Here is a 13,612-nt window from a genome sequence, read left to right as displayed (position 1 = left end):
AAAAAAATACGCAGTTGCTAGCTTCATTTGCATAAGGTCATCCATACTAGCGCGTCAGAGACGCCGTGAAGCAAACTTTTAACTCGGAGGAATTTTCTATTTTAGCTTACTGAACTTTACCTGTGGCCACATTGAAAAGATTTCCGATGTATTTTCAGCCGGCTCTGTTGCAGCGTCTGTTGGACACTGCATTGTTCTTAAGATGAGACTACGTAGAAATGAATTACTTTATCAATTATAATAAACGTAGTAAGTCGAAATAAGCCCTTTCCAGACTGCAAGGATCGAGAAACTTGCTTGACACGAGACTACCACTAACTGCGAACATTTCTTCCCCGACATTTATGTATATTCCAAAGTGCATACATTTCTGCTTACGAATTTCTGCTTTCTGCTTATTTACTGCAGGCCTTTCTAAATGCTTAGCTGGTCATTGCCTGCCCAAGTTTCTTAACACACACACACACACACACACACACACGCACATATATGTTCCGTCAGGAAAGAAAGCAAGTGACCTTGTGGTACAGCTTTATAAGGTTCAAGAACTGTATGCAACACTTCTTGTTTCTAATATATTTAACAAGCTGCCACCTTAGTGACTCTCTGAATGCCCACGTGTAGGGTAGCAAACTGGGCTCAGTCTGGTTAACCTCCCTGCCTTTCCTTCCTCCCTTCTCTCTCTCTCTCTACAATGTCATTGAGTACAGAGGCATACGATGCACAAGCACTAGATTGTCGAAAAACGCAGGTCGTAGTAACGAATATGCACACTTGGATAGTGCATAACTAATTTATCCGGAATGAACAATATGTGCGTGCGTGTGCATGTGAGAGAGAGATGCTAGACGTGCCCAGGCGCTGTTCAAGGTGAAGCAAGTCGCATGTTATTCTATGACATAAAACGAGTTCGGCAGCCCTGCTTACAAAGTAATAAATAACAGTGTGTGCTGCGAAACGTACGCCAAGTGTTCTTGTACTACTTCACACGAGTCACACGAATAATTAACAATATTCTGTTACCTGCCTTAGGTTAAATGTAGCGATTTGGTCGTAGGCGTGGATAGCCAAAAGTACAACCTCAGGACACTTCGAAACACTCTATAGCTGCAAAGCGTATTGGCCTAAGGCTCACGCACGAAAGCTTGATGTACTCGCCTATTTTCAAGGCGAATGGCGGAAGCTGCGGACAAGAGCGATGGGCAAAGTGCCTAGGCTACGATTGTTGTTTGCAGACTATCGAATATGCGAAGGCTAAACACATTGTCCAAACCATACGCTTTGTCCTCTAAGGCTAGGCTGACGTGCCGCAAAACTCGCTCGAGTGTGAAAAATCCGGCTCCTATGGACATTTATTGCAAGCTCCACCATTTATTTGAACATCCCAGGACTTCTAGGTTGCAAGAGCGAACCCATTTAGCGGCACAGTAGCCAAGAAGTTGATTTTTTGGCCATTACGAGGGGGGGAGTCTGAATTCTATGGTCACCTCGCAACTTATCTGATTGACTGATTCATTGATTGATTTCTAAAACGTTGTGTTATCAATGATGCCACGAAGTACTACTACCGTGTTGGCTTGAACTCAACTTATTACAACAGCGTATCACTTGTAAACATTAACAGACAAAGGGTGGACTCGTACTAATCGTAAAAGAAGGAGCTACAACACAGGGCTTATACATGGCGGCAGCTCCCTTCACAGACATAGGGGTTAAATGCTAAAGGTGGTGACACATGACGAATAATCGAATGCACCCGTTTGTTTGTTTATTGGTTAGAACTTTATATTAAATTTTGTTGCCAAAATTCCGGCTATCTCCATATAACTGGTGAGAAGCTTTAATGAGTCAGCTATTGGAGAGCAATATAAGTAAGATCAAACTAAAAAAAAAGGAAAGAAGAAGAGAGACATTTGTGTGCTGTATCGATCAAGGCGAACTTGCGAGCGTAAGAAGAGCCCTCGAGATAAGTCAGTCAAGTATACCATTTTTGCTGTGCGAGCGGCTTCGTTTCACGTATATTCTATATTGCTGTCAAGATAGCACGAGATACAGATTAACGTGGATGACGTCTTCGTCGTTCCTCTGACCTATGCGCATTGAGAATTCCTTACCACAAATGGCAGTGCGCACTACGATGACGTGCGCACTGACAGATGACGTGAGCGACCCGCTAGTTCATAGACCTGAGGAAGTAAAATGTGCTTGGGAAAACGATATCTGCTCCAGAAAGGTTCGCATTAGGTGCTTGTAAGGAGAACCTACGAAACAAATGAAACCGACGGCGACAGCTACGCGTTCCCTCACACCAATACCCGTTTCCGGTGTATACGCTCAATATACCAATAACACAACAAAAGATAATTAACAATGAAGCTTGTATAATGGCATTAATATTATGGCACAATAAAAGGGACCACAAGTTACCTATATTAATCAAGGAAAGAATATTTCAAACAGAGCTGACAAAGGCTTATCGAGGCAGGCTCATAATAGTTTTTGTGGTACTTCTGAAAAATTCCTCAAAGTCCTCCTTGTGCTATTCTGAGAAAGAAGGCGTAGCGATGTAAATGTACGGGTTCATATTCGCTATTACAACGCAAAACACCATGTCTATATACGAAACCAGAGAATGAATAAGAGTTAAAACAGAAAGTTTTTCGCAGAAGCCTCTGTAGGCCAAGTAACGATGACGCATTGCTTAAAGTTAATTATATACTAAAAAAATTCTTGCGGTAAGAGACTTTTATCGGAGTTTGTAAGTTCGACGACACCTTTGTTGCAAGAGTGCGTAAGAGCGAAGCGATGACAAATGTGATGAACAACAAGCGCGAGCGCCCGTGTGCTTTATCTATCCAACGATATCTGCGACAATAACCATCGTATGACGAGCGGTGAATTACAAACAGATATCCACACACTGAATCGCGGCCGGAAGCACGTCTCCCATAAATACTTCGGGTGTCAAGTTGGGGGGAAGAGTGATGTGTATCACGCCTTCGCGCTACAAATCGCCAAGTTTCTAGCGCGTCAGGCTTTTAAACCCAAGTTCTGTCGAGCTCTCGCTAACGCATGCGTCGGCTACAAAGGTGCTTTCCGAATTTCGCTTGGGACACCTGTTCGTAACGGTCGCGGTCACCGGATTTCCCCGAATGCTACGCGCGCTACAGTGACTCAAAGGTCGAACAGAAACGCACGCCGGAAAAAAAGACACGGCTTGACGCTCACGCCCACTCGTCCATGACTCAGGACGAGCAAGCGCGAGACAGCTTGAACAGCAGCTGCCAAACAAGGAAGCAAACGGAGAAAAAGAAAGTAAATGAGTACATACATTGAAAACTAACGCCGCTCGAGAAGAGCCCGTGATTGCAACACGCAAAATGAGTGCGGAGGTATGCACGTATGCACGCGGGACGCGAGTACAGGTTTTCGCATTCCAACCGCGCCTTGCGTGACGTCGCTCGTACAACCCAATCGACTTTTCTTCTAGGACCGTCGCTTTGAACATGCGCACTTGCCACGCGAGTGAGCGAGCGTTGGATCGTCTTTCGAGTCTCCACTCAGTAGTCACGCCGGTTCCGGCAAGCACTGGCTCAGCGTCCGCTGTGAGTCAGCGGACGATGGTGTGCGATAGTGTGCGAGGGCAGACGCGTAAACAACGCGGAATAGCGTCGCAGATTGGCGACAGACATGGCGCGAGACAAGAAATAGCTTTCGCGACACGCTGGAACGATCCGTCAATTGACTTCCCGTAGGTGCAGCTAAACGTCTTCTCTCAAGGTTGCCAAGTTCTGTCAAACAGATTTATCTATTTTACAGGAAACGAGAAAAAAAAAAAGACGACATAGAACTAACGTATCAGCTTTGTCTAATTAAGACCAGCGCTTATCGCTTCTTCAATCAGCGCCGTACGTTCAGATTGCAACTCCGTGTTCGTCTATCTTCTTTATCTTTCTTATTATTATCTCTACAAAAGAGTAATGGAAAGAACGGTAGAGAACACACACGCCTCCGAGGTGAAATGGCTTTGTGCATGCATAAAGAAACGCCAACTAGCCCCACCGCAGCGCCGGTCCAAATAATCTACGTAAAGAGCAGTGATTTTCTGCTATACAGAAACGATTTTTACGCGGGAATACTGCGGGAATTAGGAACGACGGCAGACATTTATACTAACACGATGGAGTCGAAGGAACGAGCGAGAAGAACGGAATTTCGAAAGGGCTTGGTCTGTCTGCAGATACATACAAGTTATGGTGATTGTGTGAAACCAACCATCCAGGGGTGCTTGCGGCCAAGTGCAGTAGCTATTTGAGGCGAACAAAACGTGACAGGCGTGGCTAGCAATACAGCCGTGTATAGCTGGCTGGGCATTCACAGAAAAGCTTATAAACACCCCTCTGCGTCAATGATTTTCCCCTCGGGTTCAATAATAAAACTTAAGGCCGACACGACATAGGTGTTTTCGGTTTCACTCGCAGAAAAAGAAAACCCAGCATCGTGAAACGAAGTTTCAGCCTTGCTTACAAAAGGCTGCGGCGAATGTTCCCCGGACGAGACTTCTATCCGATAAAAGCCGCGCATAGCGCAACCTTGAAAGGAGGAGACGCCCTCTCCGAGCTCATCAGGGTCACTTTGTATGCTGCACCTGATCGCAACGCGGTCGTCGTACACGAGGTGGCCTCAAAAGCAAACATGCACGGAAAAGCTCCTTAAACAATGACGAGATTTCGCTGAATACCTTCAAGCGTAGACGAAAATGCAGTTACAGAGCATAATGCACGCATCCTCGGAAGCCCGAAGTCACGTGGCCATCATGGTCTTTTGTTAAAACGGCCGAGCTGACTCGAGACTTGCCTGGAGGACGTGACATGAAACGAATGCTATTTGCCGTTTAACCATGTGCAAATATAAAATAGAAGGAAACAGCGAACGAATCAGGGACATCTTCGTCTCAGGCAAGCTATTTTGTGCGACGCGTTCACGCCCGAAGATATGGCGGGGCCTTCCCGAACGGTGTGGTGACAAGGCCACTGAGAAGCTTCTGCCTTTAACAGGTTCCCGCGTTTAGTTCCCCAGCTTGGATATATTTTAGGCGCCAAAATTGTACCTCACGGCTTTATGTCCTCCGTAGCAAGACGAAAACTAATTCGTGGGTTTCGTCACTACCTGGAAGCTACAGGGAAATACAGTATGCTTAACATGCATCTCAGCCCAACTTCAAGCCATTGGGGTAACTTAAAGCGCGACGACTGCTCAAGATTGGGTCATCTTAAAATTCGCAGAACGAAGCAATAAATATCGCCGTAAATACCCTAGCAAGTTTGAAGGCCATAACGTTTCTGTTGACTGAATTGACAATTAAGATGGGAGTTTTTTGTGCTTGAAAGCGGGTGCACAGGGAACCTACAAGTGGACGAATACTGACGAAGAAGTTAGTGCTAAAGGGAAAGCTCGAACTTTTTTTTGTAGAAGCCGATAAAGGCCGGGACACCAACTTGGCTGTAATCTAATCTGAAGGTTACGCTCCTAGGATGAGACAAAGCACTACGTGACCCCACTTATAAACGCAAAGCCTTGTTATTTAAAAACAAAAAGTTATAATGGTGGGAAAATAAACATTTAATCACCCTAAATGTGTGACGGCCGCTCCTTCTCACATAGCAGATTCGACTTCTTGGTGCCTATTTTCAGTTTAGAAATCGTCCGTTCACTGCCGAAAAAGGACCAATCCACGCCAGCTTTTCGACAGAGTGTCCGTACGTGACTTCGCAAATAGCGCTTTTCGGAAGCGCATTTAAGCGGCTGCTTCACCGACCTCCGTGCTTGCCACTCGTGACAAAAGTTGTACGTGTCTGCACGGTTGCAGGGTCATTATAATTTTAAGTCCGCAAATCGATGTGTTACTTCCACGAGGCCGCACGAATTGAGTTTCATGAGCAGCAGAAAATATCAAGCAAATGAAAAGAAAGTGTAACGGCTCCTGTTCTGTCGAATTTTTTGGTGGTCTTGCTATCCTTTTTACTTCATTTCACTAATGGCCTCCTTCCGCCGTACGGGAAGCACGAGCCCTTTGACGGCATGGAATCCACGCCGAAAACATTGCGTAAGAGCAGACTCCTCGACTTCGGCCCCCAGACCGATGTCGCGCACAGGACTTCGTGGTGATGTGTGCGTTTTTTCTCGACTTCACAATAAGACTTCGCGCTTCGTGGAGAATTTTAACACGACTCTACCAGTCTCCTTTACAGCACTTTGCATGTGGTGGCGTCTAATGCCCCCTGTGGTGAAAACAAAGCAAAATACGCATATACATACACACACAACAAAAGATGTAGAAAAGGGCCCGTCGTGGCAGCTCAGTGACTATGCCGCCACGCTGCTCAGCAAGAGGTCGCGGGTTTGGTACCGGCAACGGCGACAGCATTGCACTGCCGGCGACACGCACAAACGCTCGTGGCGACACGCACAAACGCCTTACCACCAGAGGAAACTGGTGCAATGAACGGTTAATGGAGCTAAATATTAACAAATGCAAAGTCATGCGTGTGTCTAGGAAAATATCTACCATACCGTCGTACTACATTGACAACATGTCATTGGAATCATTTTCTTCATATAAATATCTTGGTGTTTACATCACTTCTAACCTCAGCTAGTCTCTTCATACTCGGAACATAAACACGCTAATCGCATGCTTGGCTACCTACGTCGCAACTTTTTCAACGTACCTACTAATTTGAAATTTTTGTTATACGAAACTTTAATACGACCAAAACTCGAATACGCAACTCCGGTATGGGACCCTGCTCATGAAAAACCTAATCGCTGACCTCGAGATGGTTCAAAATAACTCTGTACATTTTACTTTTGCTAACTACAACCGCACAGCGAGTATAACTAACATGAAATCCCATCTTTGCCGCCCATCGCTGGCATCTCGCAGAAAAGTGTCTCGTATTGCCCTCTTCCACAAGTTGTACCATCATCATACTCTACGAGATCACCTGATCCCCCATCCAATTTATGTATCCCGTCGCATTGATCATCAGTAAAAAGTCGACATTTTGTCATGCTACACTAAAAGTTTTTCACAATCATTCCTGCCGCGAACCTCACGTGGCTAGAACCATCTTTCCGCCGAAGTTGTAGGCCTTGCTAATTATGAACAGTTCCGTGAAGCCTTAGCTAATATTGCATATACAGGTGCCATTTAAACACTCATGTAACCAACTGTATTCGTCTTCATTATTTTGTACTTACCGCTCCCCCTCTGTAATTCCCCGGCCCTGAGGGGTATAATAAATAAAATGAAAAATAAAATGTACCGTGCATCGGGTGTACGTTTAAGACTATCATATGGTTAAAGTAATCCCGGAGTCCTCCAATACGGCCTGCCTATAACATCATGGTTTTAACACTCAACTTTCCATTATTTAATTTTAAATACACAATATGAAACAGCAGTGTTTTTCTTTTTTAGTATAGGTTTGTTTCTCATGTTCAACCCTTTTCTCTGCGTTGTCTTTGTAACTCTTAGTTGCAACATGAGCCGCTTGATTGATCTTTTATTCTACTGCCGCTCTCAAATCGTACGAGACAATTTTGTGTATTGGCCGTGACCCGCTCACGCAGGTCAAGGTGTCACTGCAGAGGTTGGAAGCAGTACACCATAGGCTGCTCTATTTCACTCATATACAAAAATTACATTTTGTTTAAGTTAAAAATTCATAAACTGCTGATGTGACGTACTGGCAACGGTCAGGACAAAACGCTCCGGTGCGTTCGCAGTCAATTTATAGATATTCTCATAAGAGGTACAGATATAGCGATAGTCAGCGTTCACCATTTGCCGTTAGTGTTGGGCAAGAAGTGATTTCGAGGTTGCACGGTAATCCGGAAAGAAAATTGGCACTTAAGATCACAGAAAATGAGCTTTGCGGTTGTTACACGTGTTTCAAAGAACGTGTTTGTGGGATGATATCCTCCAGGTCGGACACCGGCGGAAGGCCGAAAAATGCCCCGACTTCACTTTACATGCACTTGCTGGTCGGAATTTGCTGCTTTGACATGGTGCACGCAGTTCGTCATCAAGGAGCTTAATAAAACGAAGCGCAAGTTCAGTGTTCGTATGCAATACTCGCACTAGTGGTGAACGCCGCCGCTCTCACAGATAGCATGTTGCTTATACTGCTCATACGCTGCTGTATCTGCAACTGAGACTGGACGTGAGCCGTGGGCATGCATAACGTATTTTCCCTGCCACCGCCAGCATCGCACAAATTTCAACTGGTTATTATTGCATTATGCATTCCTTCAATCCTGCACTGAGAAACTTCATTTTCTTTTTTGTTTGTCTGTCAAGAGTAGTAAAGCGTAATAGTCAGGGCCGACTGATCTAACCTTTAGTGCTCAATCTCTTCATGGCATGAATGCAGCGCAAAACACCATAGTACGAAAGACAAATCCGAGCTTAGCGGAAAGAAGAAAACCAAGCGCTGTGTTTGTTCTTCTTTCCGCTAACCTCACGCGTGTCATTCCGCATTTCGGTGATTTGTACTGCAATCACGTCATGAACTTACACCAACTCGCCCAAATCGCTATTCTAATCCAATGATGTTAACTCTCTCTGTCTTTCTCTCTTTCACAAACACGGCTGCGAAATCTGCAGTTTTTGTGGACGGTCTGATATGGATTGCCACGGGTGTCGGCGTATGCTTGTTTTTAGCAGCTCCGTTTAAGTAACGACGTCAGAACTTGGGCTGTGCACAACAAAGTAATGTACGTACACGGATTTAGTTAGGATTCGTGCAGCTAGATGTGCTCACAAGCGCAGACTGACGCGTTCCCTTGGGGGCCTTTAGCGCTGTCAAGGTTGTGTGGTTTTGGGCATATTAGAGCGCGCAGGAATACAGTATTTAACATAAGTGAAGACAAAAGCGAAGAAGTATGACACTTTCATTAGTAAAATACTCCCTCTTAGCTCTTTCATACGTCTGACACACATTTGAAAAAAGCTACACGCTTCCGCATAATCACGTTTTGTGTTTGCTACAACGAATCACCGACAGACGGGAGCTGAGAGCAGCAGCGAAAGTTAACGCAGTGGCCTTGCTGAAATTTTTCGCAGAACTTATAGAAAACGAAGAAAACCGGCGCAGTGAACCAAAACTGTCGACGTCGTCGTAGACGCACTAACACATACGACTGCTTCATCACTTGTGATCAGTTTCTAGGTGCACGCATAACATACTTCACATCTTCGAAGCTGTCAGCACAGGTATACTGATAGTAACTTACTGTTTCCTGTTTGTGTACAGCGTCCGAAAAAGTTGCACAGTGGTTCAAGGAACCTGGGGCAGCATTGACGCGTGACGGCGTTGCAGGCAGTGTGAATATGGCTAAAAACTGGCAAGCTTTTTTTTTTCTGTCCAGTACGCCCCTCGCCTCCCGCTGTTCAAAGAAGAGCGACCATGAAAGCGTTTCCCGACTGAGTCCTTTCGCGGGGAAGAAAAACACTTAAAATTGAGCTAGAAAGAGAGATGAAAGCGGCGTGCCATACAGGCGTCACGCTGCGCCGGTGCCTGCGACCTACTTACCTATGACGGTGCTGGCGGCGACGAGGGCGAACGGTATCCACAGGCCCGCGGCACGCTGGGGTTGAACAACACTCATGTTTGGCGCCTCCGGGTGAAACGCACAACCAAAGACAAAGGGGACACAAACAATAAAATGTGGAGAAAAAAAAATAGCACACAAGCCAGCCAAGAGCACTTATTTCCCCGCGCAGGTTTCCGCAGATGATGACTTCGTCGTCTTTCCTTCCGCCACTTTCGAAAAAAAAAAAAACACCGCGCACTTCGCGGCCACTCGGTGATCGAACCCGTCAAGTGAAATCACAGGCAGCAGACGTGCTGGGGCCGGCGTAGAATGGCAGCGCACTGACAGTGGCGTGTTTCTTTGCACCGCAAGTCGACGTTGACCAAAACGTTAGCTATCACTCCACTCGAGTTTTTCTTGTTCTCGAAAGAAACACAACACTCCACAGGTACAATCCGCGGCGAAAGGGAAACTTTCTACGAGTAACAGTAACGTGCTACCATCACCGCCACTTCGGTCGGTCAGACCTCGGACGTGGTCATTCACGCAGCGAGTGACCCGTCGCGATACGGGTGGAGGTGGGCGCAGCGCGCGGACGCACAAGCGCGCGACAAGTCACGCCTCCTGACTCCCGGAGACGCCGTCTTCAGCCGACGACCGCGATGCAGCACGCAGGCGTCGAAGTGGTGAGCGAGCGTCTTCGGTCGAGCGCACGGGTCAAGGCGTCGCAGCATGCACGACAGGATTCAAAACGCGCGCACACGCGGCTCCCCCACCAGGAGCGGTGAACTGGCGAGCGGCGGCGCACGGAGCGAAGCTGCGGCGACCGTTGCCGGCGATGGACTGGTTTTTTCGCTGGCGCGCTCGGGAGTCGGGCGGCGCAGCGGGCCACGCGGCCTGGCTGGTGGCGGCTCGGAGGGAAGAGATCGCCCGCCTTTCCTCCTTGCTCTCGTTCCGCCGCCTCGGCGCCGTCAACAGGCGCGAAGAGCGCGGGCGAGGAAGCCGCGCACTCTTTCTTGAGCGCGCAAGAGCGCGAGCAGCGACGATGGCGCTCTGAGACTCCGGAGTGGCAGCAATGCGAACTATCTTCAGGTAGACTGGGTAAGGGGCCGTTTCACATCCTTCGGAACGGTACAGCACAATACATATTGCGACAGATAGAGCTTTTACTTGGGCTGCTCACATGACGAGCAGAAGGTTATTTGATTTACAAGTTGATAAACAAATCCATGGGATGATAAAGCCTCTACAAGTCACCGGTCACAAACAAGTGGCGTATGTTAAATTCCTCCGCATGCATTTCAAAAGCACGAAAGGGACATTTTGCGAAGCTGTAGATTTTGTACAAGCTGTAGATAAAATGGAAAAAAAATCCAGCAGATCCCATGCCCTGTGGGAAACGATGTTATGCGAAGCGGTATGCGGGGAGCCGACCAAGTTAACGAAACGACCATGAGAGCTCCAAGATGTAGGTGGCTGTGTCATGACCTACATGACACGCAAGTCGTGACATTGTCGTGACTTATCATTTATGTACGTCATACAGTCTTGTCATAATATACCAATGTTGTTATCTACCAAGTTAACGAAACGACCATGAGAGCACCAAGACGTACGTGCCTGTTTCATGACCCACATGACACGCATATCATGATATTCATCTCATGACAGATCATTTATGTTCGTCATACACTCTTGTCATAATGTGCCAATTTCGGTACATACGAAGTTAACGAAACGTCCATGAAATCCCCAATACGTAGGCCGCTAGATAGATAGACAGATAGATACTCTCCAAGGGCCAGATGTTCGCCAAGAAATGCTTCGCATTTAAAAACGTCACTCCTCGATGACGTAATCATTCTTTACTTCGGCTGTGTTCTGCGCTGTAAATGAAATGGACGCTATCTCGCAATGCATACGCCGTCAACGCGATCGTTGAACAGTTCACGCTTGTTTCTTATTTTTTACAAGAATTATTTAAGTAGAAACATATCCGTGCTGTTCCTGTTGTGACGTCGATAAAGGAGAGGGAAGTAGATTGTTGTACCCGAATAAAGGAAGCAAATTTTACATTCGAAAGTTCGTAATTACAAGTAATCCACATTTTATTATTTGAGAATCTCATTAAGCTGCTCTCATTTAAGCTTTAAGCCCCTCCACATTTCCATAATTTCACTCACTTCTAATCGTTAGATACTGGAAAAGTTCTTGTGCAGTGCACATGAAAGAGAGATAAAAGCAGGTGAAGATAGGTTGGTTAACCTGAAGATGTCTCCTGTTCGGTTCTCTGCAATGGCGAAGGGCAAAAGGGGAGCGAAAGAGGAAAGAAGAGAAAGAAAAGGAAATAAAGAAAGAATAGAATTGTGTGTGTGGCCGCTGTCACTTCTGTATTCCTACACTGCCCACATTGCCATCAATGCGCAACCCTTTACGACATGGTATGGGGTTGTGCAAGCACACGAGCCCTCACCGCCATAGCACACCCCGTGACACGGCAATCGGAAGCAGCGCTGTACAGCCCCGACTAGACAGACCAACTCAACCTGCGTAACCGAGCGAAAAGGGCAGCTAAGCACGCTGGACTTCTGGACTGAGGCGACCACACGCTGCAGAGCAGAGTAGCTACCTACTCTCGTGTGTTCTTTTGCATAAAGTTGGTTCTCTCACTCTCTTACCGTCTATGAAGGCAGCACGTAGTCTCACTAAGTATCAATGTCTCACTGAGACATAAAATGGCACACAGAGCACAGCCGACATTTTTCGCACGATCAGTTATACCTAAGGTTACGTAGCACTGACGACCGTGTCAACCAATGTCCGAGAATTTTGGTTTCTGTGAGTGGGCGCTTCTTCAACTAGGCTAATGCGCATGAAAGCGACCCTCCTTACTGGTTGAAACGATGGTGCTCGCAAAGTTGGCGCGTGATCGGTTTACTGCACGACAGAAATTCGCGAAGGGAACCATTGGAATGCCCGCGAGCAATGCACATGAGCTCACGAAGCGGCGGCTGAGCTAATGCTGCATATAAACGGCTATCGTGCGCGTGTTCAGACATCATTTTGCTTGCAGGGCATTTTCGAACGGTGGTAGCCGTTTTCGCGTACTCATCATGAACACGCCGATGATGATTACTGCAGTGATATTTTAGGCCTTGGTACAGGACACCGTGGGAGAGAGAAAAATTTAATATAAGAGAATAGCTGGGAGGCCAGCCTGATCTGCTATGTTCGAGCCAGCTTCTCAGCCTTTGGGTAGGAGGGAAGGGAAACCAAAGGAGAGAGTGAAATCGAAAATTATGATGATATTAAGAAAAAAAGGCATTTATAAAAATGCAAAGAATCAACAGAAACGCTTATTACAGCCTTATTCAGTGCCTCCTAAAAAATTGGCTCGTCATCCCGGCGCTGCGAAAGTGGATGTCTAGCGAAGCTGACGGCTGAGGTAGGTATGCAATGTTTTATTGTTTAGAGCAATGATAGTAATGGTAATTTAGAGTAATGGGAGTAATGGTAATTTTGACAACACGCCGCCTGCCATAGCGGTGCTGCAATAACATTAAAATCAGTTGCTAGGCTGGTTATTAAATGCGAAGCATTTCTTGATGAACATTTGCCACTTTGACAGCATCTATCTATCTATCCGCCTACGTCTCACCGCTCTCATGGTCGTTTTGTTAACTTGGTATGTACCAAAATTGGCATAGTATTACAAGCGTGTATGGCGAACATAAATGGTAGATCATTATACGAATGTCATGACGTGTATGCCATGTAGGTCATAAAACAGCCGCCTACGTCTTGGTGCCCTGATGGTCGTTTCATTAACTTGGTATGCACCTAAATTGGCCTAGTATGTCAAGAGTGTATGAGGAACATAAACGATAGGTCACGACATGAGTGTCGTGAAGATCCTAATATAGCCTCGCTGGTCTTGGTATGCACCAAAATCGACAGAGGATGACAAAAGTGTATGGCGAACATAAATGATAGGCAATGACACGCCTGTCAT

General features: G+C 46.4%; 1 protein-coding gene across 3 annotated transcripts in view; it reads right to left on the bottom strand.

Moving 5' to 3' along the window:
• The window catches only part of LOC126531628 (kin of IRRE-like protein 2), a 378,799-nt gene extending 368,291 nt beyond the window's left edge, over window positions 1-10,508 (bottom strand). The window contains exon 1 of one of the 3 annotated variants that reach the window (XM_055071310.2): window positions 9,600-10,508. In XM_055071310.2, coding sequence (XP_054927285.1) covers window positions 9,600-9,675 — 76 coding nt within the window. In that variant the 5' untranslated portion in view covers window positions 9,676-10,508. The remainder of the gene's footprint in view (window positions 1-9,599) is intronic. The other 2 variants (XM_050179244.3, XM_055071311.2) reach the window with 2 other exon arrangements.
• Between the last annotated feature and the right edge of the window lie 3,104 nt (window positions 10,509-13,612).

This window comes from Dermacentor andersoni, chromosome 5, assembly GCF_023375885.2.
Source record: "Dermacentor andersoni chromosome 5, qqDerAnde1_hic_scaffold, whole genome shotgun sequence".
NCBI classification, from domain to species: domain Eukaryota; kingdom Metazoa; phylum Arthropoda; class Arachnida; order Ixodida; family Ixodidae; genus Dermacentor; species Dermacentor andersoni.
Note: the sequence above shows the minus strand (reverse complement) of the source record. Positions and strands in the feature narration are given on the sequence as shown.